We start from the raw sequence: 25,331 nt of genomic DNA on the forward strand, positions 1-25,331 counted from the left end.
GGATGATAGCATACATAGCTGAGCGCGGTGAAAAGCTGAAGACGCTTATCTCGCCGTGAAGCGAACGTGTCATGAAAAAAACCATCATTTATTTTCCTCTGGCGGGTATCTACTTGCAAATCACGATTTTCCGCGTTACATCGTACATGTAAATCGAGAACACGGCGCCGAGAGAGAGATTCCAACTAAAGATGTTGTCTGCGATCGCGGGATGAACCTTCGAAGAGGTTTGCAATCTCTTCGCCGTTGCGGAGGAAAGAGAGTTCGGACGGGAACCGGGAGATCACGACGATAATGATGATGACGGCGATTACGAGATGACGAGAGAACGATGAGGGCGCGAAGCATGGCAAAATGGCTCGTAAAACAAATCGACGAGACTCGTTCGATGTTGGCCAAGTTACAAAGGTGCGCCTCGGCCGTTTACGACCCTCGGCCGCGATCGTATCTCGACAGCCCGTTGACAGACAGGTTTAATATCGTTAGACCATTTCATTTAGGATTCGTTTAAGCTCAGTTACATGCGTTGGCGCGAACGGTTTCATGCAAATAACGTCGTCTTTGGACTTAGGTTAATTATACGGGCAACCACGCCATGCTGCAGGAGAAAAGGTTCGCGCGCTTTTCGTCTGTCACTTGCTCCAAATCTACTTATACCTATGTATATATGTACGATGCTATACTTGGATTTTCAAGCGTTTCGTACGATTGAGACTCAGTAATCTTTCTTCTTTCTTTTATTAAGCGAATTTGAATCTTTGAAAGGGAATTCTTCGAAAAATTATTTCGCTGTGCACATTCTTCGTTATAAGTGGAAAATACGAATTATAAATATATTATCTTCTAAAGTCATTAGGTTATTATTGATTTTGTGTTCTAAATTATCATTAAGATATAATGAAGTGTTTCGAAAATAGGGGAAATTATTAAAGATATAATTACGGACAATAATCTATTATTTATATTATTTATATTTATCGCTGTATAGAATTTCTATAGAGGTAAAGATAAAGATATATTCCCCTTCAACACGGTTTATATGTATTTTATATTATCGTTTATTATATTTATTTTACTTTATCGGTTTATATGTAGTACATATAACCGAACACATTTAAATCAATTACAATATAAAAGATAAAACCTATACTTGTCCTGTGTCAATGTCAATATTATAAACCAGTTGGACATATGTTAATAACTACATATCTCAATCCTATTGAAAAAGAGAATTGATCGATGTACAAGTAAATTGTAATACATTGTATCAACGTATAAATTACATTGAAAAATATCCATTAAACAGACTGACGAAAACAGAAATACTCGTTTGAAAGTAGGCTCCGCTATCGGTAATCGTAAGTAGTATAATCCGATTACAGCTCGACCGTTCACTAAAGGAAACGCGAAAGCCAGACGAGTCACCATCACTCCATCTCGCGTCTTTTAAAAGAGCGCATTAATAAAATGGTAACTGGCTGCTGATACTCCCAGTATTGATGTTGATGAATAGTTCGATCTACCGATATTCGTAGTCCATTTTGTTGCTACACGCGCATATTACCCTTCAACGCGGATTAAGCAGCCTGTTGCTGGCTAATAAAAGGAAGAAAGCGAAGGTTTGGACATGTTTCAAAAATTTTGAAAACGAGCGTACATGTAACTTTGCGCGTAAAGGCGAGAAGAAAGGCGAGAACGGAATGCGAGGACATTGCTCATTAGCCACCGAGCAATCAGATTATAGAAGCTGCCTTGGCAAGCCTGGTGGCAGCCTGTTTCGTCCTCGGCTTGATTGGCCAGCGTCGATACTCTTCGCGAGACAGGGGCCCTTTCCTAAGTATTTTATCGAGAACCACGTTCTCCATCGAGCGGTGTTTCAATGATTTTATTATTTGGCGCCTTGAACATCGCCGTGTCATTATGCAACGGCTCTTAAGCGTAAACCCCTTATCTGTTGTGCGGCGATTACTTTCGCTCGAACTTGAAGTACTTGTTCTTGCACATTATTGGCCACTTAATACGATCGTTATATCTTAACTCGTTTGCACCGGAGAACAGAATAGGTAGCGCTTCTCTAGTAGTTACGTATCGCGGCAGCAATGTCTGTTAAACGTTAGTTTCTTTTGTTGTTGTTTCTTGCTTTATGTTAAGATAAGTGCGACATCATTTTAATAATCTGAACTTTATATTTAAAGCAGAGCTGTTCCTTACAACTTTGTGATATCCAGGAAATGGAAAGGGTTATGAAACATATAAAGATCGTTCACGAACCAGCTAAATCATAGCTTATGCGTCTTCGGGATAGCAAGTCGATAAATATTAGCGTTTTTTACCATGCTTGTATGTATGAATTAAGAAAATTAATTTTCGAGTCGTAATTTTTATAATTTAATTTAGATATTGTTGTGTCATATACTTATAAAATAATTCCTAATTCATTGCTTTAGAATGGGAAACATATTCACCGCTTTAACTATGCAGAATAGAAAGAAATGTTAGAGGTAAATTTTATCAAGTTCAACAGCTATCCAAACGATAAAAAAGATTTGCTTTTAAAAAGAATGCAATTATGTATACGTTAAACTGTGTTTAACATTTCTATCAAAAATCGATGATAACTAAATATAAAGGTTTATTTTGCTCTACGTATCATAGCGCATTTATTTGTACCTAGCATTAAGTTAATGTTTTACATTATGCAAGAAACTAATAATAATATATTACTTCAGCAACGAACTATTATAAAATGATTTTATATGCTTCTATTCATAAGCTACTCCATAATTCCATTGATAAATCTATCGATAAAATAGTAACATCTAATACAGTTTCCTATCAAATACAGGGAATTGTACACATTACTTGCTACCTTAAATGTTCGATGATCGCGTTTTATTTACTTTTCCATAAATAAAAGATCACAAATGGTACAAACTGGCACAAACACCTTCAGCGTATTCAATATTAGGTTAAGTAAAAAGTTCTGAGCGTTTTTCGCTAGATGTCTTTAGTGAGCCATATCTCACGATGTGCACATCGCATCGAGTCATAGTATACACCGATTTCAAGGTGATATTACGCATCAAAAAGGTTCTTTGTCAGTTTTGTGTTCGGTGAAGCCAGTTGTGTGTTACAGCGTTCGAAAATGGAGATAAAAAAAGAGAAAATTCGATACATTCTTCAGTACCACTACGACCAAGGTGAAAAGGCGGAGCAGGCGGCCAAAAAAATTTGTGCTGTTTATGGACCCAGTACAGTATCGAATGCAACAGCAAAGCGGTGGTTCCAACGATTCCGTTCTGGTAATATGGACGTCGAAGATGAGGCACGCTCTGATAGGCCAATCGTCGAAAATGTGGATAAAATCATGGAAATCGTCGAGTCGGACCGGCATGTGAGCACTTATTCCATTGCCCAGGAACTGAAGATTAGCCAGAAAACCGTTTGGAACCATTTGCATAAGGCTGGTCTCAAGAAGAAGCTCGACGTATGGGTGCCACATGAATTGACGCAAAAGAACCTTTTGGACCGAATTGATGCCTGCGATTCTTTGTTGAGACGTAACGAAATCGACCCATTTTTGAAGCGGATGGTGACTGGCGATGAAAAATGGGTCACATACGAGAACAACAGCCGAAAAAGATCGTGGTCCAATCGCGGTGGGCCGGCCCAAACGATCGCCAAGCGTGGATTAACGGCCAAGAAGGTTTTATTGTGTGTTTGGTGGGATTGGAAGGGAATCATCCATTATGAGCTGCTCCCATCGGGGCAAACACTTAATTCGGACCTCTATTGTCAACAACTGACCAGACTGAAGCAGGCGATCGACCAGAAGCGGCCAGAATTGGCCAATAGGAAAGGTGTTGTGTTCCATCAAGACAACGCCAGGCCGCACACATCTTTAACGACGCGTCAGAAGCTCCGAGAGCTTGGCTGGGAGGTTCTATCGCATCCGCCGTACAGTCCAGACCTGGCACCAAGCGATTATCACCTTTTTAAGTTTTTGCAAAATTTTCTTGATGGTACAAAACTGGCCTCAAGAGAGGCTTGTGAAAATGAGCTGGTCAAGTTTTTTACCAATAGGGACGAGGACTTCTTCAACCGCGGAATTATGAAATTGCCTTCAAAATGGACAAAAGTAATCGAACAAAACGGCGCATATTTAATCTAAATCGAATAATCTTGACTATGTTAATTTCATCGTCGAAATAAAGCGAAAAAGCGCTCAGAACTTTTTACTTCACCTAATATTAAAACCGATACATCTTCCTACGATCTGATAAGCGAAAACGTATGCTCCGTAAAAAGCACGCATCTTGATATAATGAAGACATTGCCACACTTCCAGACGACACGATGTAGCTCGGAAACCGTTACAATTACATCGAAATATTATGAAGTATACTGAAAGTTATAATTACATTGTTGAAACGAAATTGATCGTTCCGAAGTTAAAGCGGTTCCTCGTATATCAAATTAGTAGTGAACCGATGGGCATGTAAGGGCACGACGAGCGTACGCGTGTAAGCGAAACGACGATAAAGAGGACAAGCACGATGAAGACGAGGAGAATGTTTCTTACGAAAGATAGACCATCAAAGGAGGAGGACAGGTCGAACGTGTGGTCAAAGGAAGGAGGAGAGAGATCAAGACGCGAAGCGAGGACCGATCAATCGAGGCGAAGTGACAGGCGGCCGGTGGTATCGCGAGCATCGACATGACGACAAGTGCCTTGCACACCGTTCCGAATTACCTGCGGGGCTATAAAGCGTCTCTTCATTTCGCTGACGTAGGTATACTCGTAACAGTGAGTCGGACCGAAACATGCTTGACAAACGCAACGATCTCGTAGGTCTTTAAATTGAACGTTACTTCGAAAGTAAGCTAATGAGTGAACTAAAAATATATCTCTTTACGTTAGGTGTAGAAAAGAACGATCAGCTCTTTGTTTCATACTCTATGTACTTGCTTTCGTTGGTTGGTTAAATGTATCTTCGTATCTAAACATTTTATTATATTACGTGTGCGAAAAAGAAGCCTATGTTCTTAGTTTTATATTGCGAAGGAAATACATTTTCATTTTTGTAAACCACCGAAGTATCGAGGCTGTTGATATTATCTACTGACTACCTTTTTACTTACTGGCTATTTCGATTCAATAATTCAATAATTTCGAGCCTGAAACCTTCTCTTCTAAGCACCTTCTCGCGCTAAATAAACGAGGAATTAGAAGAAAGAAGAATATAATCCATTCGCTAATTTGATTTTAAGCATGTCATGAAAGAAACCTCAGAAAAAACATTGATTTATTGAATTGCAAAAATAACAATGTTTCGTACAAACGATGCAAGAGCGGTTAAATCGTAAATAGGGCGGACACTAAAACTGTGCTATTACATCACGGTAACGTTTTATAAAGTCTTGGGAAATGAAAGAAGTGGCGGAATGGCAAAGGAGCGGAATAGATGTTGTCGCGGCTAAATTGAGATGGTAATTTTTCGTTGGTAAGTACAACGCCGCAAAGAACCCCGTCATCGTGCTCATGTGCAAAAGAGGCGGTCGCGAGAGAGACTGCGAGCAGATGGATTAATGTAAAGGCGTACGACCCTAACAAGCGAATTATCTCCGAGATATATTGTGCCGCTTCACGGGTGGTTAACTCCGCGCGAGCAGTCCTCTCAAGAAAGAGGAGGAAAGTAAGAGAAGGACGAAGATGAAGGGAAGAAAATGAGAGAAAGAGAGCAAAAGAGAGAAGCAGAAGAGTCCCAAGAGTACCGATGACGAGCGGTAAGAAAGTAGGAGGAGGAAAAAGAAAGCGAGATCAAGCAGCTTCCAAGTTGAGATGACTGTGGCCTGCCTCCTTCCGCCTCGTCCCCGTGGTAATGCCTTGTAAGCTCTACTAATCTCCTTACCGGTCTTCTCTCTTGTTGATTTACCGAGATGTTTTCATTGTCTTTGCTGACTATAGCAACCGATCGTAAAAAGTCGCGACAAGCGGTCTTTTCAGCGAACGTTATCCGTATCTATGTGCTGTCGATGCGATCGTTCTCTAAAAGAACCCGATCTGATTCTACAGCACGCTCCGATTATGCGATTCCATCGACTTTTCACGTTCACTCTAATCGTAAGAACTTTTTGATGATCCGGTAAAGTTTCTTTTCGTGTCGACATGGAAAATGTTCACGATCGATTTTCAGATACGTGATCGCTACGATAATTTGTGTTTTGTCGCCTCTGATTTCGGCAGAGAAATTATATAGCGTTGTCTGATTGGATCGTGCAATTAATTGTGAAATTGTTAGTTAGATCGATGATGATTCGATTAATTACAACGTTGAATTGATGATCGAATGATTTTAGTCAGCCCGCTTTAACTCGTGGTCTTATACAAGAAGAAAGTAGGTTTAATAAAATTCATTATGCAACTATACTGACGCCGTCTGAAGAGAAGATCATACGGTAATTTTAACTCTGTCGTTATATACATATGAAACTCTAGTATATCAATTAAAAATTTCTCCTTAAATAAATTCCTACAAATTCCTACGGTAAAAGTAACGTAGTTTTATATAACACACGGTTAAATGATAACGTGAAGAAGACATATTTTCGTGCAACCAACGAGAAATGTGTTAATACGTTATCTCATTCATGGTTATAATGATAAGCTACTACAAGACCAATAAATCAACTCGTATTGCATCGTGTTTCTTTTACCTGTTGTTTATTAGCTTCAGACAAAAGAGCTGACAATAAACACACGAGTTTTTATCGTGCCACGACGTTATATTACCGTAGCAGTCATAAATTTCCAAGCGAAAATCACCAACGTACGTCGAGCCAAAGACAAAATGTCCATCGCAATAATTAACACGAGTATCTAACTCTCTCGTGTCCTAATTATCGTTCAGACGTCCGAGAGGAGAGTTTAGTGACCCTCTCCCGATTTGCAGAAAATCCAGTCAAAAGCTGTCTGCCGCTGCAGATACGCAGAAGCTTGGAATCTTTGGTTCGGTGGAGCGACGACTTTTTCTTGGAAGAATAATATTTTCTTATGACGAGCGGAGAGAGGAAACAAACTCTCTCCTCGTGTCCCAACCTACCACGCCGATCAATGGGGGAACCGAATCCGCCTCTGCGTCTCCGCGATGAATTTTTCCACGGCACGCACCGACGAGCAGAGAATATAATGGCGGTACATTGCACCCCGAACATAAATTCTGCGATCAAAGTGCATCGCGTCGCACCAGGGCGAACTTTAAGGATTTTATGTGATTAAGTTCTTCCACGTCTCTCGCTCTTTTCCCTGGATTCCACCTTTCGTCTATCTCGTTCGTTTTCGTTCGTTTCACGAGTGATCCAGCTTATCCCTTTCTTTCTCTCCTCTTATCGTTTCACTCGTACACCCTCTCCTTCCCACACACCCCCGCTTTCCTCTGTCGGTTGTCTTCTTTTCTTTATCTCTTCGGCACTACCACCGTCTCCGTCATCGATTGGCCACCTCGTTCCTTGCCGTATACCCTTCCCGTGTCCATTCTTTTCTAGGCCGGTAGTACGACGCGATAGATCCTAGCGCTTTATCGAGTTCGACTCCAACACGGACGACAAATCGTCCAAGTTTTAAGTATTTTCAAAAGGAATCTATCCTGCGAAAATATCGCGGACCCGATGTTCAGACACGCTCCCAATACTTGCGCGATAGCGAGTAGGTGGTAGTATCGGAGAGTTTGCACGGAGAAAAGAAGAAAAGGGGGGTAGAAACGCGAGAGAGGGAAAAGGGAAAGAGATAGAAAGCCGAGGAAGCTGGCCATAAAATACGTGTGCATGGATGCATTTACGAAGTCGCAGGCCCGTGGCAACCAAGCCGAGTTTCTGCAGGATGAGGGATGAGGGTGTAGCAGGAGCGGTTGGTCCCTCTTCTCTCTCGCGTAGTAAAGTTGCTGCCAGTTGTTTTCCAGAGGCACAAATTTATAACTTTGCCTCGTTTCGAGAAGTTCGAAGAGAACGAACGAAAAGTCATCGCAACCAGAGCAGGGGATTCGATATTAGTTTTTCGTAGACGAATTGGCAACGCGTATCCTGGTTACACGCGGTTTGTTCAATTAGCACGATCAGAATGGATAATCTTCGTCTCGACCCACTTTTCACCGAGATCTTGACCAAGTTTCTAGTAGACGGTATATTTCGAGCGAAGTTTCAATAACGACGATAAGAAAATTTGTACGATGTGGCTATGGTCGTTAGGGAAACTATGTAGGTTACGGTAAATCTAGGCATTTCTCGTGGCGTTTCAAACGTGAATATTCAGGTTCTTCGCGCGATTCGCGGGCCAAATAATCGTGTATCCGCGAAAAAACAGAAGCCAATGAGATAAGAATAAAGATAATACTGATTTCTGATGGAAATTTAATGTATCAGGTAAATAAATAAAATAAAAGTATTTCGTTCAATTTTGTAACCGAAATCATTTTTCCTATCAAGTAATCGAAATCTTTTTAATCGCACAATTTGCACAAAACATCGAAACTTCAAGAATCTTGTTACGTATAATTTTTCAAACTGTTAATAAAATCTTAATAATAATAGAAATTACAATAACATTACAAACGAAAATTCTAGGTAACAAAAATATTAACGATATATTGACAATATTATAGACTCAAATATCTCTTAATTTCTTAAAAGAAGAAATACAGAAGTAGTGAAATTTCTATTCAGTTTTATGTCATTTCTGCGAAATATCAAAATACGTCTACAACACTTATCACGTATGATTTTTCAAGAAGAAAATAGGGTTTCTATTTTGTCCTGTAACGAGGTAACATTGGAAAGGAAAACCCTAATAAGCAAAAATTAATACGTCATGCGGTCGGCAACTCGAATGAACCGTATCGGATATTTTCTGGAAACGTAGTCAGCCCTGTTATTTTCTCACATTGGTACCGTGACGCGTCGTAATTTTCACTCGGCTAAGAATGACCAGGCCTCCAGGCGTTCGGAATTCAAGTCGAAAATTGTGCTAATCCCTTTAAAGTGACCCGTGTTCCGAATGATCGGTCGGCGAGGCGTAAGTAACACAACAGGTAGGTAGAAACGGAGGGCCACCGTGATTCTAGAGTGGAAGAGAGGGAGAAAGACAGAGGTTGAAAGAACAAAAGCAACGCCCAAGCTCTACAGGTGCTCTCGTGAGTGGCTTTTCGTTCGTTTGGATAACCGCGGACGAGTCGCCAAGGCGTTAGAGCAAACAGCGACTAAGACGAACTTTCTAACGCTACGCTAACGCCGCTGGTTGGCCCCTTCTTCTTCAGTCCCTCCAAGGTCTCCACTCTTTTATCCTACCTGTCCATTTTCAACCGCGAAACTGTTAGTTGTCTAGAAAGAATGTAGTTTTAATTTACGAGGAAGACACTTCGCGGAATCATTCTTGTTGGATTCATTCAATATCCCTTCACTGTATTTGATTTTAGAGCAAGGATGAAGTCAGTGTGAGAGAAATGTGATGAAGGGATTTTTGATGCTGCTTGGACAGCGATGACAGCTTTGAACAAATTTAATTAAGACGACGATATGTATATTGTGGTTTTTATTGTATTTCGTATGCTTTTATTTTATACTAACAGTTATATTTGGATAAAGATTGATATTTAAGAGAATTTCATTTGTTTTGATATTGCTGTTTTGTATCGATTTTGAGGGGAAAGAGAAATATAAAATTTATATGGAAATGAAAATATTTTATATAAATTACATAGTATTTTGTAATTTATATAAAATTGTTTAAAATAATCTATAAACTTTTGATTATTTCTCAAAATATAAGGTCCGTTATTTGCAAACGGAGTACATGTAAGTAAAGGCAAATACTCGTATGTACGGCAATCAACACGTTTCGATTTGTTTGCTCTTATCACGTTTCACGTGACTATGACTTACTCGGTAAAATTGCAACGTCACTTCACAGCTAACATACACACAACCGAAAAGAATTAATAATTTTTAAGTAATTAGATTAACGTATTTGAATTCTAAAAATTGATTCATCGAATAAAATAATCATTTCAAAGGAGAAATATAGAAATAAATTAAAATTAATATCAAACGTACAAAACGTACTTTCTTCTGCAATATAGAGACAAGAAGCGATCTGAAAAGAATTATTCGTTAAAAAGAAACCCTTGTTTATTTATTTACTAGAACCCTACAGATATTATCAATTGTATCCTCTGCTTGTGTTTTTTTAATTTATAAAATGTTCTTAGATTACATAGAAGAATAATTTAAAAAAAAAAAGGAAGATCAGAGAGAACAAGCCGCTTAGATTAATATGAAAGGTGCAGAAGTTCGAACGGAGTAAAAAACGTGAGAAACAACTTTGAGAATGCACCGTATAGATGATCTTTCGTGGGAGTGATAGCAGGACAAGCGCATTGGCCGGTTCGGTCCACAGGGATCGTCAAGGACCGTTTTACGATCGCCGATGAACACAGATCAACAATCGGGAGGCGATAGCCGTCTCAATGAGCCGCAGTAAACTGACTTTATTGTGGGATCTAAAGTGCAGAATATCCGACCTGCTCAAAGAAGTGCGAACGCGTCTCGTAACGGCACCTGACCCGCTCCTACCGGATGCACTTTAAATACTGGTACCAAACAATGGGCTGGACCGCGCGACGCCGGAATATGATTTACAGTACAATTCCTGCGACGCGGAACGTAAACAGGTACACAACGCCCACTACTTCGCGTTGTCGATATATAAATCGTGAGATGTCGCAAGTTTCGGAATGAAAATGGTGATACCCCGTTACGCAATCGGTTTGTCCGTGCACACGCGAATACTATATCATTTTGTTAGTTACTGAAGACTATGTGTGTTTTGTGAGTTTAATTATTCGATAAACTCGATAAAATACTTTTGTATATAGGGACATGAAAATATTCCAGCACTAGTAGACGCCTTTATGAATATATTATGTGTGTTATGGGAAATTGTTACCATTACAGGACTTGATTATATTGGGCAAGTTTAATACAAATCTGAAAGTACATTATAGAAATTACAAGATATTTGGTACAAATGTATGTAAGTAGATTAAAAGTAGACAGACAATTATCCGTTATACTTGATTACAACAGTAAATCTGAATACTCAGTTGGATCGTACTTAACGCTATTATTTAAGACAACTGTTCATATCACATTATGTTAACTTCTTACCGAGTTTATGTTTGCAATAAATGTCACGTTACTTCCGTATACATTTTCAGATTTGTTCCAAATTTTACCGACATGATCGTTACGGTGCTAATGAAATTTCAGAATGTTTTACACAGGACGTACAACATGAGCCATAAACGACTTTCTATGTTAAGTGTTCAAATACTTTCATGCGAACCAGTGTAGCTTACTTGGTAAGATTTAGTAGAGAAGATCCTTTTAACGAAATGAATGCAAGAAATTAAATGTAATACCGATAATAAGGTAAAGAGATTCAAGTTACACGAATTAAGTTGCTTGAATCCAGGTAACTCGGCTGAATAAAGCTTAATCGTTCGATAAATTCAAAATATTCCGTATATAGCTTATCCAGTAAGATTCAGTGGAGAGAGCTCTTTAATGGAATGAATACAAGGAACTAAAAGAGGTTAATAGTACGAAGCGCTGAATATGTACTTCGATCGGGCGTTTACCCCTGCTTGTCCGAATATATAACCACCGCCTCGGAGTTTATTTTTCAAATGTCGGTCAACGATGGGAATAATATAATTCGGAATAATATCGGACTCGATAATAATAATATCTATGCTAATTGTTCAGTGTCTTTTATTATCAGTCTCGTTCATCTTTCTCGTATCGAGACCGATACAAACAAGTTACAAGGGGATAAGCTTCGTTTTGTTCTCGATAATAGCGAACTTGCTTCCAACATCGAATCGGCGAACAGATTATAATATAATAATTGCGAAATTATAAAAATAAGAAGCTTATTGTCCGTTTGGGAAATAAGAAGCTTATGCAAAACTCTTATTGCTTATCGAGTCTGTTTAAGCGAACTGTTTACAATATGAGAATATATAATATTTATACATATCGCACAACAATTTCAGCGTTTTAGAATATTAATACTAAAGGACATAGATACTTAATTAACTGTCTTGTTTATGGTCGTCCTTCTTCGTTAGAAATGAGACCATTGACTTAGTTTCGTTCCGTGATGTTATCCCAAAGTAAAATCGGAGAAGAGAAGAAAGCCAAAAAAGATAATGTCGCTGCATGCTCTCTCACTATCTCACTATCCATTATTTTTCCTTTTAAACGACCTTTTGGCCAGGTCTTTTCAATCATGACAAATAAACTTGTTACTCGATGTTATTGAATTTGAAAATTGACCGGAAGTATAAAAATTTATGTACTATTTCATTCAGAGAAAGATGGAAGGAATTTTTGTCCCTGCAACGAATAGTAATAAATGCAACAAATATTGGCACCATTTTTACTACCTTGGCAGAGTCAGTCTATTTATACACAGAGTGATTCAGGTCTTTTCTGTCAAACAATGCTAGCGTACTCGTATTATATCAGTAAAAAACAAGACATCACATTGCCCTATGAACATTTTATAAGAAGGTTATAACGAAGATTAACAATTGCGGTAATAACGGACTGGTCTTTTAGTCGATAATTCGCAAAAATAAATTATTCGCTTTTATATCAGTTCCATTTTCAAGTATTCTTTATATTCATTCCTAACAAATCTCAATATTTTCCTGATAAACTATTTCGTTAAAATACGCCAGAAATAAAAATCCAAGCCTCACATGGATCAAAGAATCGATCTTCCACCTGTCTATCTTTGAAACCAATGCTCATTTGTCAAACAAAAATTCATCGAATAAAAACTGAATCGTTTCCTACTTCTTCGTACTTTTCCTATTACTTTTTAATATACAGCATTTATGGTCCCATATTTCTCTTATTTTCATTTATAGAATGTGTTAGTATGATTTGCTAAAAAATACCTGAATATCCTTTATATTAAAAGAACACTTCGTAAACTAAATTACTTTACACTCTGCTTGATAAATAATTTAACAATACGATAATATTACGTTAAGAAACTGAACTATAAGACTCCAAACTATACCAGTCCCTGAATGATCGATAGTTGAAAACTTTATCTTGTATATTTCACGATATTATTGGAATTCACTGGAGACTACTTCGCACAACATTCCTTTAAGTTAGCGATGTGACGAAAAGAATGCGAAACTTACTTTTCAATGGTAAAACTCCTCGAATGCTTTCTCTATATCGATGTCTATATGAATATAACGCAGATCCTTCTTGCATTTGTTTTATGCGGACCGACATCGAATCCCGGGCTTTAAATTCGGTGAACTTACTACCGTCAATGACGCGTGCTATACAAACGCGGTACCCAGTCGGGCGCAAAGGGCGAACGTCACGTTACTTTACATTCTTTGCCGAATTTTACGACGTAGCTGTACGTTGTAAAAATCAATATAGGGAATTCGTATGTACATGGCAGCAAAGTATCGGAGCAAAAGGTTTCGCGAACAGAAACTTTCAGCTCGAAAAGGGAATCGCAACGTCTCCGCAGTTTCTCCCACAGTTTCTCTCTTGTATTACAGATTGTAAAGTTTTTTTAAATATTTAGATAAAAAATTTTTTATTTCACAGCACTAGGTATTTTGTACATCGTATTCGAATATAAAATGGATGAAATACGTTTGTTGCGAGTATATAATACTGCGTATTCTCTTACGTTCTCTATTGTATTCGCGAGTTTACGTCATTTTTGTAGGAAAGTTTCTACGCTTCTCTAGCTATGCAAAAACACGTTATTTGTGTATGCTAACACTTGGAACAAATAATAACCGAATCATAATGATGTTTTGCTCAAGGAGTGTTATTTTCCATTTCGAGGAAAGTAAAAAGATCGAGAATTGTTTGCGAGAGTGTTGACTCGTGAATTTCTTTGAAACACATTTCTAATCCTTCTATACTTTGATATTTCATATCTTTTTCCCTTTACTAAGTTGTTTCGTGGTCTTGCAATTAAAATATACGACTGCTTGCTTTCCTTCGAACATCTTAAAGCTGTTCATTAAAAGCGTATAACGTAAAAGAATCTGTACTCATAAAAACATTTTTACAGATAAACAGATGAAAAATTGATAACCAATATTACATAATAAAATATTAATTGTTCCAATTAAATACAATAATGTCGTCAAAATGAATACGCAATATGCGATTAGTGTCAATGACAATATTAAATACATCCTTAAAAGCAAAATGTAATGTTTTAAAGTAAAATTACCGTAAACTACAAATACTATTCTAAAACCGATCCAAACGTTATCAAAATACGATATCAACAGCGACATCGTATCACGAAATAACCTATTGCAAGAATAAGGGGAGCATTGTACTATCCATGACCGAGTAACCTTTCACACCTATAAATAACATTTCCAAATTATGTCCGAAAAAAAACTACAATTCTAGTAGCTTTGTTCAGCTCCAAACTCTTCTTAAAGAAAAAAGCAGCCGTGAAGGCACTGCTTTCGACAAAGCTGCAAATAAATAACGACCTTCCCGTCGACTAAATGTCAATCTCGGTAAAAAAGTGCAAGCCGTCGAACAAGCTACATACACAAGGTACATTTTAGGGAGGCTCTATGTTGAGAGCTGTGCATCGATTATCGAGGAAGTATTTACGATCAACTATGGACACCGATAATGTGGGCGGTTTAGCTCGTGCGAACGTGCACACTGCACACACGTAATCGAACATTTATGAAGTGTCCATGGTAATAATGAACCGTGATTATAATGCACACGTCCGAAGAAGTGCGTCTCGATGCGACGGCACGAACTCGGTTACACTGTTCAGGGTGAACGAGTCAAGGCCCCTGTGTTACTCTCTTCTGCATCGGGCTTTTTCTTTCTCTCTCTCTCTCTTTCTGTCTCTTTCTTTCTCTTTGTGTGTGTGCCCACTATCCTATAGCTTGCAACGACCCAGTTTTGTTCATCTCCAAGATACGACGTGAGTACAAGTACAAATGGCAGAGTGGGAGAAGATAAAGAGAGGAAGAAAGGGGGAGGGCAGATGGGGGAGAAAAAAGAAGTAGGAAGATCCAGGAAACAGAGAGAGCGCAAGCAGGTAAGCGAGGAATCGCGATTGGATCTGTGCCAATTCCTCTCGGCAGATACGCCGATTTGAAATTCAACGCGATGAAAGGTTTGCCTTCTCTTCTCTTCTTCCCATCCCTATTCGTCCACTTCTCCTTCGTATTCTAGCGCGCGCTTTCGGCCGCGTCCAACTCGCTAAACTAGTTCGACCCTGTAATATACGCGGGCTCTAAAGTATATATCCCAGTTCGCTAACCCAGAGACCGGAAGCACTGGCAGCCTTTCAAGTTTGGCAGGTTCGAAATCCTTTTAATTCAGATTGAATTCTTAATCGGCTGAAGTATTTTTTTTCTAATTTCATTAACCCCTTCGGTGGCAATGGAGGAGTCGAGGATGTCCTGTAGACCGAGTTTCACGTGGGTGATAGCGTTATTTGGAAGTGGCGACGTCGAAGATAAATGCACGTTTACGTTTCGTTGTGAAATATTGGCATTCGTGAATCGTTCGCTAGGATTCGCCGTAATGACGTAAGAGTTTGATCGGTTTATGAGAAAATTTGGTTGATTCTATGTACTCGAAATATGTGAAACGTGCAATTTTTAAAGAGTTGTATTTCACCGATACCTTTATATATATAAAAATTGGAAAATTAAAATTATACATGAGAAACGAAAGTTTCGTCAAAATTGAATATTCATTTAGAACCTAATACAAGAATTAAATTGTCGAAACTTTTTCATGTCACCAATGAAAGTCTAACGCGTGTCTAATTTTGGTACCGAAATATATAGAATGTACGTATACATTTCAACTGCAATTTTTCTTCGTATAATCACTTGCATTGATAATTATAATATATTTAAATATGTTTAGAATCCCTGATCCTAGTCTACCATATAGTGAACTTTCTTCTGATAAGAGAAGATTCTATCTTGAACCTGTTTTGTCAAAAGTTCCTTAGTATATTTGCTCCAGCATAAAAATATAATACAAAAAATTGATTCTATCTCAAGCATACATTTTTCCGCATTTGTGTGAAACACAATCGATCGTATTATAATAAATAAAGGCAAAAGAAGGAAATATATATAGTGTTATCCAGGAATTTATTACTTAGAAAAGAATGTGATATGAGGAAAGAAAAAAGAAAAGAAAAAGAAAGAATATATCATGTATCAGTGTAAATGTGTGAACGATCCATGCGTAATGTTCTTATATAAGACTGGTTTAGGTTTGTAGGGGTCGGAAGACGGAAGCAGATTAAATAGAAACGGGTCGTCGATCACGGATTCTTTTGGAAATTCTCCCCCCTTGCAAAGTCGCGCGTTACATGGCTCTTTGTACGGCCAGAGAACAACAAAATGAGGGGCAAGCGAGAACGTCGTTGACTCGGAAATATCGCGAAGGGTCTCGCTTTTGACGAAACTTCACGAGCCGTAAGAGCCATCATTGCGCGTGCAAGTATGTGTCACAAGGGATCGAGATGTTTCTTTCGTACGAAATTCTCCGTCTCGGCAATGTGTTCGACGAGTACGTAAAACCGCCAACAGAGAATACGTTTTTGTCTCTGTGAAAACAAGTCGCGAATTTGTTGCGTCAACTATCCGATTGCTCCGTCTTGGAAACTAATCCTGTGCACTTAGAAATTTCCGTTGCAATCCACTTACTGCGTTAATCCGTTGACACGCGCGTATTTTCGACGCAGAAAACAAGAAAAGACATCTTTTGGACGGAACCTTTTAATTTCACGGGATAAAAAATGAGAAGATTACTACAGTAGAATAAGAATGCGAAAATTCAACGAGGGATAGACGAGCCTATTTCATCTTTAATTTAATTTTATGTAATTTCCCCGTAAAGAAATGCTTTTATTTGAGAGATAAATACGAGCTTGCTCCAATCAAAGGAGATTTCATAGTCGATACGACAATGTAAGCACTTTGAAAAATTAAAAAATATTCTTAAGTTAAAAAATGATCATACAGTTATAATTCTACAGTACGTTATAGTTTTAAAGGCGTACCAACAATAGCAATTTGTTACTTACCACAATGTATAGATCAATGGTTCGATTATGTGCGAATTATATTAAAAATAAAATGCACACAGCTAGCTTCAAATTTGTAAAAATCATTTCCTTATAAATTATAAGAATAATAAAAATGTAAAAGAAAAGAAAGAAAAGAGACACAGCTTCTTTTTGCGTAACAAGTAACATAAATATGAAGCAACCGTAAATGAACCGGCATTTCGATCAACAAAAAATCAGCACAACGAACACAGATCGTTCAAGTCACATTTTTTAATTAAAATTTCCATCGAAATATTCACTACTAAAAATCATCGAAATTGTAAGCGTGTAGTTAAAATCCGTTACCGTGTAAAAAGTACGTGACAAATCCTCGATTGTATCCACATCGCGATCGCAAGTGTGTCCCGTGAGTGTTGCCTCGTAAGGTGTCGGGTGAGAAATCAAGTAGAAAAGTGAGAGAAGCTCAGCTTATCGAAGTAACTACGAAGACACCACGTACATTTCGTGCACTGACCTTATAACGAACATGTGTCTCCCGTGGTCCCTGGATGGACAGTCATTGGGTCTCACACGGGGTGGCTCGTAGCAGTCAGACGACGGTGGTTTAAATATGTATTCACGCACGCACGCACCGTGCCGGCACGACCTTGACGTGGCGGGTACTTGGCGACGGACACGCGTGCACGCAGCGCGCCGTCGTGGGATCCTCGTGGCCCGTCCGGATAGATCCACGAAAGATCGAACAGGTTCGAATCTTCCGTTAGCCGTGTCGATCCTCACCGATTACTTTCTCTTCGTCAACTATATTTCCTTAGGTTCTTTCGTTTCGCTCGAACTTTTCTTGGTTTCGTTTCTTGCTGTCGTTCTCCGAAATCACCGAAATCACGGGGTAATCGAGACGATGACGACGACGCGAGAACACCAGGAAGGATGACAAGGAAGACAACGACAGATGAAAACGAAGACGAAGACGAAAACGAAGACGACGAGGACGACGACGACGACGGTGTCTCGTGGCGGTGGTCGATAGCGCGGCGCTCTACTGACGTCGCGACGCTTCGTCGTGTCGTGGCCCGCGGCTCCTACTCGCCCTCCCTCCGCTACCCCCCACGACGACCCACGACGCCCTCAACTCACTCCGGAACAACCCGGAAACTGACGAACCTCCACCCCCACTTCTGAAAACTACCCTTATTTTCTACCCCCACCAACACCGCCGCCCCCGCCGCTACCACCTCCACCACCCCCACCACAGTTACAGGCCGTCACCGCCACCGCCACCCTTGCACGAAGGACGAAGGACGACGCGATTCGACTCTATCACGCGGAGGAGCTTTCCTCCTACACTGAGACTCTTTTTCTTTTCGTATTACTTTCTTCCCGAAAGGCGGACCGGTCTCTCTTTCTGATTTGCTGCTCACCGACCTCACCAACTAAAGATACGCGTCATCGACCAAAAGCCACTTCCGATCAGCCGATTTCTGGTTCACTGGATCCGTGACATTCGCGACGTTTTTGATTTCATTGACGTAATAAGCGTTACCATCGCGAAATACAAAGATTCCGCTTCGGTGAATTTTATTTAAGTACAGATCATCGAATTCTTTCACTTAGTCCGTTATGCGAAAACGTGTCGGTTCGAGTAAAACGATTTCGTTCTTGTCAAGCAATTGCACCAGATTATGGGTAGTCGTGTTATTCGTCTTCTTTCTGCTAACTAATAACTTGTAAAATTTTTCTGTTTGATCGTAAAAAACTAGTTCTCATTTGTCAGTGTATAATCGGCTTTTACTTTCCTTTCGATTTATAAAAGTAACTTAATCTAGATTCTATCAATGGCATATTTCTCAACCGCAGGATACGTGACATTTTAAATTTCATTGTTGGAGTAAGCGTCGCATCGGATAAAAGACGCCAGATTTTCATTGAGTGGGTTTCTACAATGTATAAATCTTCAAACTGCAGTCCTCGACCCGTTTATTTCTCAAAGACACAAAGACGAACCTAGCCGAGACTAGTAAGCGAAAGTCGGGAACAGCTTTGAGCTAAATTACAGTTATGAAGTTACAGCTAAATTTGAGCTTCAATTTTGCAGTAGGTATCGTTTCAACGTTCTGTTATTGTTGAACGAATTTGTTAAATCGCTCTTTTTCGCTTGTTTACGATTCGTTCGAATTTATTCGTTATTCCACTTTCCATCATTTCGGTTTAGCCATATTTAATCCTATTTTCGCAATTGTCGAACCGATTTCACAACTACTTTATTTATCACGCGACAGTAATTTCTCCGTCGACGTTTTCCGTTGTCTCCTTGATATAATTCAGTTGCAACGATTTCTAGGACGTTTTCGATTCGTATTTAGTTTGCAAAAGAAGGATGCGTGACGCAATCCACCGATTTCCTGTAATAATATCCTGGATTCTCTGGATTTATGACGTCACTGACGATTTAGATTTCGTTGCACCGGATGAGAGTCGTGAAATTTTCAAGAAAAGAGATTCAACGATATATAAATCAGCGAGATGCAGTCCTCGACCCATTTATCTCGCGGAGTTAGAAACGTTCGGACAATAAGAGAATATCAGAAAACTCTACGTCCAAACACTAACCGATCTTCCTAAAAATCATCATTCAACGATCGCATAATCTTTCCACAGTCCGCTACAATTTTTATCGAAATAAAGATGTTAAAAATTTCTCGAGAAATAAAACGATTTTCATTTCGTTCCTCGTATTATATACACAAGTACCAACAGGTATAATATCATATACTGTTCGAACACTTTAATCAATGTGCATGTATGTACATATTATATTGCACATAGAAATAATCATACATGAATTTTGTCAAAATATACAAATTAATGATGAATTAATCTAGTAATTAGAAGCAACATTTACTACCGTTTCATGGAATCATATAAAAAACGACAAATTTAAATTATCAGTAAAAAATACAACAATAATACTTTAGTATTTATTATATGTATATTATTGGGTACATTTACTATTTTAATATCATTGATTGTATTAACATTGACAATTTCTCTATCAGTTTAGGGAAAACTCTGTAATCTGACTTCTAATTCAAGAAATGAAGAAGCGAAGGTATAGTTTGATCTCTATGAACTGGCTTTCTCGCATCAACTAAATCGTCCGATTAAGCTGCGATGATTATAATAAATAAAATCATTGCAGTTCAACTTTTTAAAAATAATTTTATAATCTTGCAGCGGCACATGAGTCATAAGACGATTCGAATCGAGAATGACTCATATTGTTGTTTTGCCTGGAAATATTAACACCGCTACGATGTACAAAATATAATAATAAACAAACTCTGGACAAAACAATATCACCGCTATGTGCAACCGTCAACTGGAGTCAAATTCAAACTTTCCGGTACTCCCCCGATCAGTATAAGTAGACGATCATGCTCTCCAGAAAGTTAGTATCGAGAGAGCGTAAGCATTACCTAGTATATGAGTATCGAGTATCCTTACAACGAGTAGCATCGAGCGAGCGATTATCGGCTTATGACTAACTCTGTATTCTGTACTTAGAATAGTTTTAAATATATCTGACTATATCAAGTATTAACTTGTTTCATCGTTTGAAACAACACGTTCGATATGCGCCACAATATTGTTGAAAATGAGCAAATGTCTGTGTACTTATAAGTAGCGTAAACGATAATTCAACTTTGAAATAGATTTCTCGATAGATAAAGAGAGATAGATTCTCAGTATGGTATTCGTCAACGAAGAAATTAAAAATTCGTTCGAAAAATACAGCGACTTTTATCCTCATACTATACACAAAAGTGCCAACAAATATAAATGCTGAATTCAACTTTGAGGCTTACAGTCTGTCGCCATAAAAATTCGCTGTGGAACTTCACCATACAAAATTCCTCATAAATCAAAAGAAGTAGATTTACGATTACAAATGTTCTTCGATTTGGATCTCCGTCTGACTGGAATTTTCGTTACGTGGTATTGCGTGCGCGCGAATGATACGCGAGGCACACGACTGCGTGCGAGGAAAGAAGAACGAAAGAGGAAAGAGAAACGAGAGAAAGAGAAAGAGAGGAAGAAAGGAGGATAGGAAAGGAGAAAAGGAGAAGGAAAGAGAAATCCCGCGGGCAGTCGGCCGACCACGTGGGTGCCGCCCCCGTTGCCCCCGACATGGCCACGTGCCAAATAACTCACTTGGCACGCGTAAACAATTACTCCGAAACTCATGTTATCGCGCTACATTACGCGTATATATCTCACGTTGCCTGTCCGCAAGGCGTGCGTTTCGCGTCGTCTTCCGAGCGCTCAACCTTCAGAAACGAGCTGGTCCCGCGCGGGAAAGTTTCCTCCTGGGAACGTTCTCCTGAGGGATTTGTCGTTCTCCGCCGCTCTACAGATGAGACATACGTCGTATTTACCATTTCTGCTTTGATACAATTATTCTAGCCAGAAAAGAATCTGGCTTAAATGCTTCTAACTTTATATTGTTTAAGAATTATCTGGTTTCATTGAAAATGGTTAATATTGTAAAACTAGTATATATGCAACATTGTGTTAAATATTATTGCATTACATTTGAGGATAAATTTGTTTTAAAAGAACAAGTTTTTGTTGAAAAATATGAATACATTTACTTCATGTTTTTATCATGTACTGTATGTCAAATTTGAATCTCGTTCAAGTATTAAAATTGTACAAAATGGGAATTTTGGATTGAAGAAATTTATATTTGTGCAAATTATTGTTAGTTTTAAAAGTATACGATACTTAAGAAATATTATTTAACAAACTGACGAGACAAAATATGTATGCATATATGTATTATAAAAATATCAACTATTATTCTATATTAACAATGGTATATATTTTAAGAGTTTTCTCTCGCAGTATACTCAAAGTACTATATTTTCTACAATAAATTACGAAATATTTTATGTTCTTTATTATCGATGTACAACGTAAAATTAACTTCGTATTTATAAATTAATATTATTTAAAATAGAACAATCCTAATAAATCATAATGCAAATTATTTTCGCAACAAGAAAACATGAAGAAGTGCAGAACGTATTACATATAAGAAACATTAAATTAGGAAATCGTCCAAATAACAAATTATCAATTGTTTAATATGAAAAGTAACATGACAAGCTTGTAATCAACAATTAAATTCTTCGTGTATATTAACCGAAACACTGAAGTCCGATACCTGAAATTTATAAAATTTCACTAACATCAATTTTTATTATAAAATGTTTTAGTTCTCTTTTATGCAATTATTTTAAATATAATGTTTATAATTCGAAGGATTATTGATTGCTATCCAGAAACCCGGTAAAACTCTTGATATCGGTTTGTTTTTATTCATTGGATATAATATTGGTGATTAATTACTTTGGCTGCGAGCTAAGGTACGGTATCAGTGTACACGAATACCGTATTATGATACTCAATCAGGCCTATACGAGGAATTCGACGTTTCTCGGGCAGCTTCCTTTCCGTGTTCGTGGATCACTGGCTAGAGTCCTGCATCTGCAGATCGTTTTGGGTATCGGCCAACGTCGATTCTCGATATCGAGGGTCGAGACCCGTGGTTACACGCCTGTTCAATGTTCGGAATTCGATATTTCCACTAAAGGAACGGCCTGAATCGAGTTTTCACCGATAAAGTATCCCTCGATGCTGCTGTCAAGTTACATTTCGCCCACTTGTCTGTCTGCGTGGTGGATGTAGCGCAAGATGCCTGTTATAAATTTTCTGAATCGTTACTTAAATAGGAGTGAGAGATCATTCTCGCGCCGTAGAGCTTCATTCAATCGTAAACCTGATAAAATATTTAGAATTTATATATATCTGCGTTTCATATATTTTAACTAATTTTAACAAACTGAGAAATACCAATCGGAATGTACAAAAGTTGAATATCTAACAGACAGATTTACATCTTTCTCAAGCATTTCAAAACAACTTCAATTGCATAACTTAAACAACGTCTAAACAATCGTGGTACTGTAGAAATGGAATGTAAATCTGGATAAAAAAAACGCTTCATTGAAAAACAACTATCGTAATACTTGACAAAAAATTCATATTTATAAGCGGTGAGCTGACGTGGACTGTAGTGCCTATTTAAGGAGATTCAGAGTGATCAGACTACCTCCTGTGCACGCACATTGTCAGCTTTCGTTCCGGTTATCAGCCGGACGAAATATATTCCGATTGTATAATAAACGGTCGTTCTCTGGCGTATAAGTTATGCAAATCGATGCCGCGAATGATTTAGATGATAAACTGGATCGCGGTGGTGGACCACACACGACGTTCGCTCGCACCTCTCCTTCGAAATTGTACGTTTGGCCGCGCTAAATCGTTCCTCAGAGTAAATCCGTCGGGCCGCTGTCGTATGATTTACGGAACCACTGATACGTCGTAATATCGATAAAAATCTTGCTCGATCTTAAAATCGTGCGACTTGATGCATCGCGCGCCATCGTACGTTGATAAATTACAGCGATCTCTAGCTATGGAAGAGAGCTTGTACAATACAACGTCAGAGATAGAAACAAGAGTCGTAAAGGAATAAACGATGTTGCGGGTAACGCGGCCGATGCACCGATAGAGTCAAATAAAACGTCCTGCCGACAAAGATACCGACTCGTTAACAACACTAGTGCCTCGGTTACGACGGTCTTTCGATTCTAGTTTGTGAGACCAAAAGTCGGTTTGAAGAAGATTCAGGTAAAATCACTGGCGGAGAATCGGAGATTTTATATCGTGCTTCAAAGAGTTGTCAGAACTCGATAATACCAACGAGAAACTCGTATAAACGAACTCGACAGTTGCGATCAAGGACCATAGATATTTATGGATGCTGGATTGCTGGGAATGTTAGGGTGGAAATAGATTGTTTAGTTCAGAGTAACAATTCATATTAATAAGTTTTCTGAGAAAACATTCCTCTTACTGCGAGAAAAATTTCCTGAGTAATACAATGGGTCGAGGTATAGAAAAATGCACTCTACTTAACTCTTTCGCGACTTTAAACAGGACATCTTACTATTACAATGTCGGTTATGCAACGCTATGGAGACATCTAGATATAAGTTTTTAAATTTGATTATTACATTAGATAATTACACGCGGATGATCATTGAATAATATAATTATCAAGAAATATATTAATGAAATTATCAATGTATAACATACAACGTGTGTGTGTGTGTGTGTGTGTAATATGTAATAATGCGTATAATGTAATGCAATGTAATATATCAATATATTATAATATATAATAATATGTCATATGCATCTAATAAAATATATTCTCTTTTTAACATCAATTTTACTATGTAGACGAATTGTTAAAATTGTGTTCGTTCATGATTACAATCGTCTTTAAAAAAAGTTACTTATTATATGTAAAATACTTATCGGTAAGATAAAATACTCAAAAATCCTCTATTTTTAGGGAGGAGGTTATATTAAGAAACGAATTTCACAGTCATCCGGTTCTCTGATGATACCGTATTCGGTTGACTCGATACAAAGAATTCATGGAATTTCGCTCGGTTCAACTACTTCTTCATGGAATTCTTTTTATTCCGATTGATATCGCCGGCATTGTGATTCGCGGTTTATTTTCAGCGGAGAGGAGTCTAATTTTGCGAACGCGCCGGCTGCGATCGAAAAAACATGAACGATCGCGTGGGCAGACCTTTCTTTGCTTTCGTTCGTCTTCCCTTGTCCCCTTTTGGTTCTGGTCGCAAATTAACCGACGCGTGTACAGGCACGAACGCGAGAAGTGTTCGCGAGAGCAAACTGGCTCTTCTACCTTCTTTAAGTTTTGCGTGGTTGAATACTAATTTGTTGACACGCGGCGCGTTTAGGCGCCACGTCGGAGCGACCAAATTCCAAACGGCGCCATCCTGATATTTATTCAGCGAAATTCCTACGGTTAAGATATTCTTTATGTTTTTTTCTTGACGCACGGATGCAGTTATTCCTCCACGCTTTATTAGTGATCCCACTTCCGTCACACGTTACTACGTTTATTTTACGAACAGTTCGGAACTCTGCCTCGAATATATCATATCCTATTAGGATGCTTGCAATGGCACATGAA

General features: G+C 38.4%; 1 protein-coding gene across 1 annotated transcript in view; it reads right to left on the minus strand.

The window, feature by feature from the left end:
* LOC117209013 overlaps positions 1–18,248 on the minus strand; it is a 127,895-nt gene extending 109,647 nt beyond the window's left edge. The window contains exon 1 of the mRNA XM_033450565.1: positions 17,706–18,248. Within this exon, the coding sequence (XP_033306456.1) occupies positions 17,706–17,719 (14 nt within the window). The 5' untranslated portion in view covers positions 17,720–18,248. The remainder of the gene's footprint in view (positions 1–17,705) is intronic.
* Positions 18,249–25,331: the final 7,083 nt, after the last annotated feature.

Source organism: Bombus bifarius, unplaced genomic scaffold (assembly GCF_011952205.1).
Source record: "Bombus bifarius isolate JDL3187 unplaced genomic scaffold, Bbif_JDL3187 scf7180000008165, whole genome shotgun sequence".
In the NCBI taxonomy this organism is placed as follows: domain Eukaryota; kingdom Metazoa; phylum Arthropoda; class Insecta; order Hymenoptera; family Apidae; genus Bombus; species Bombus bifarius.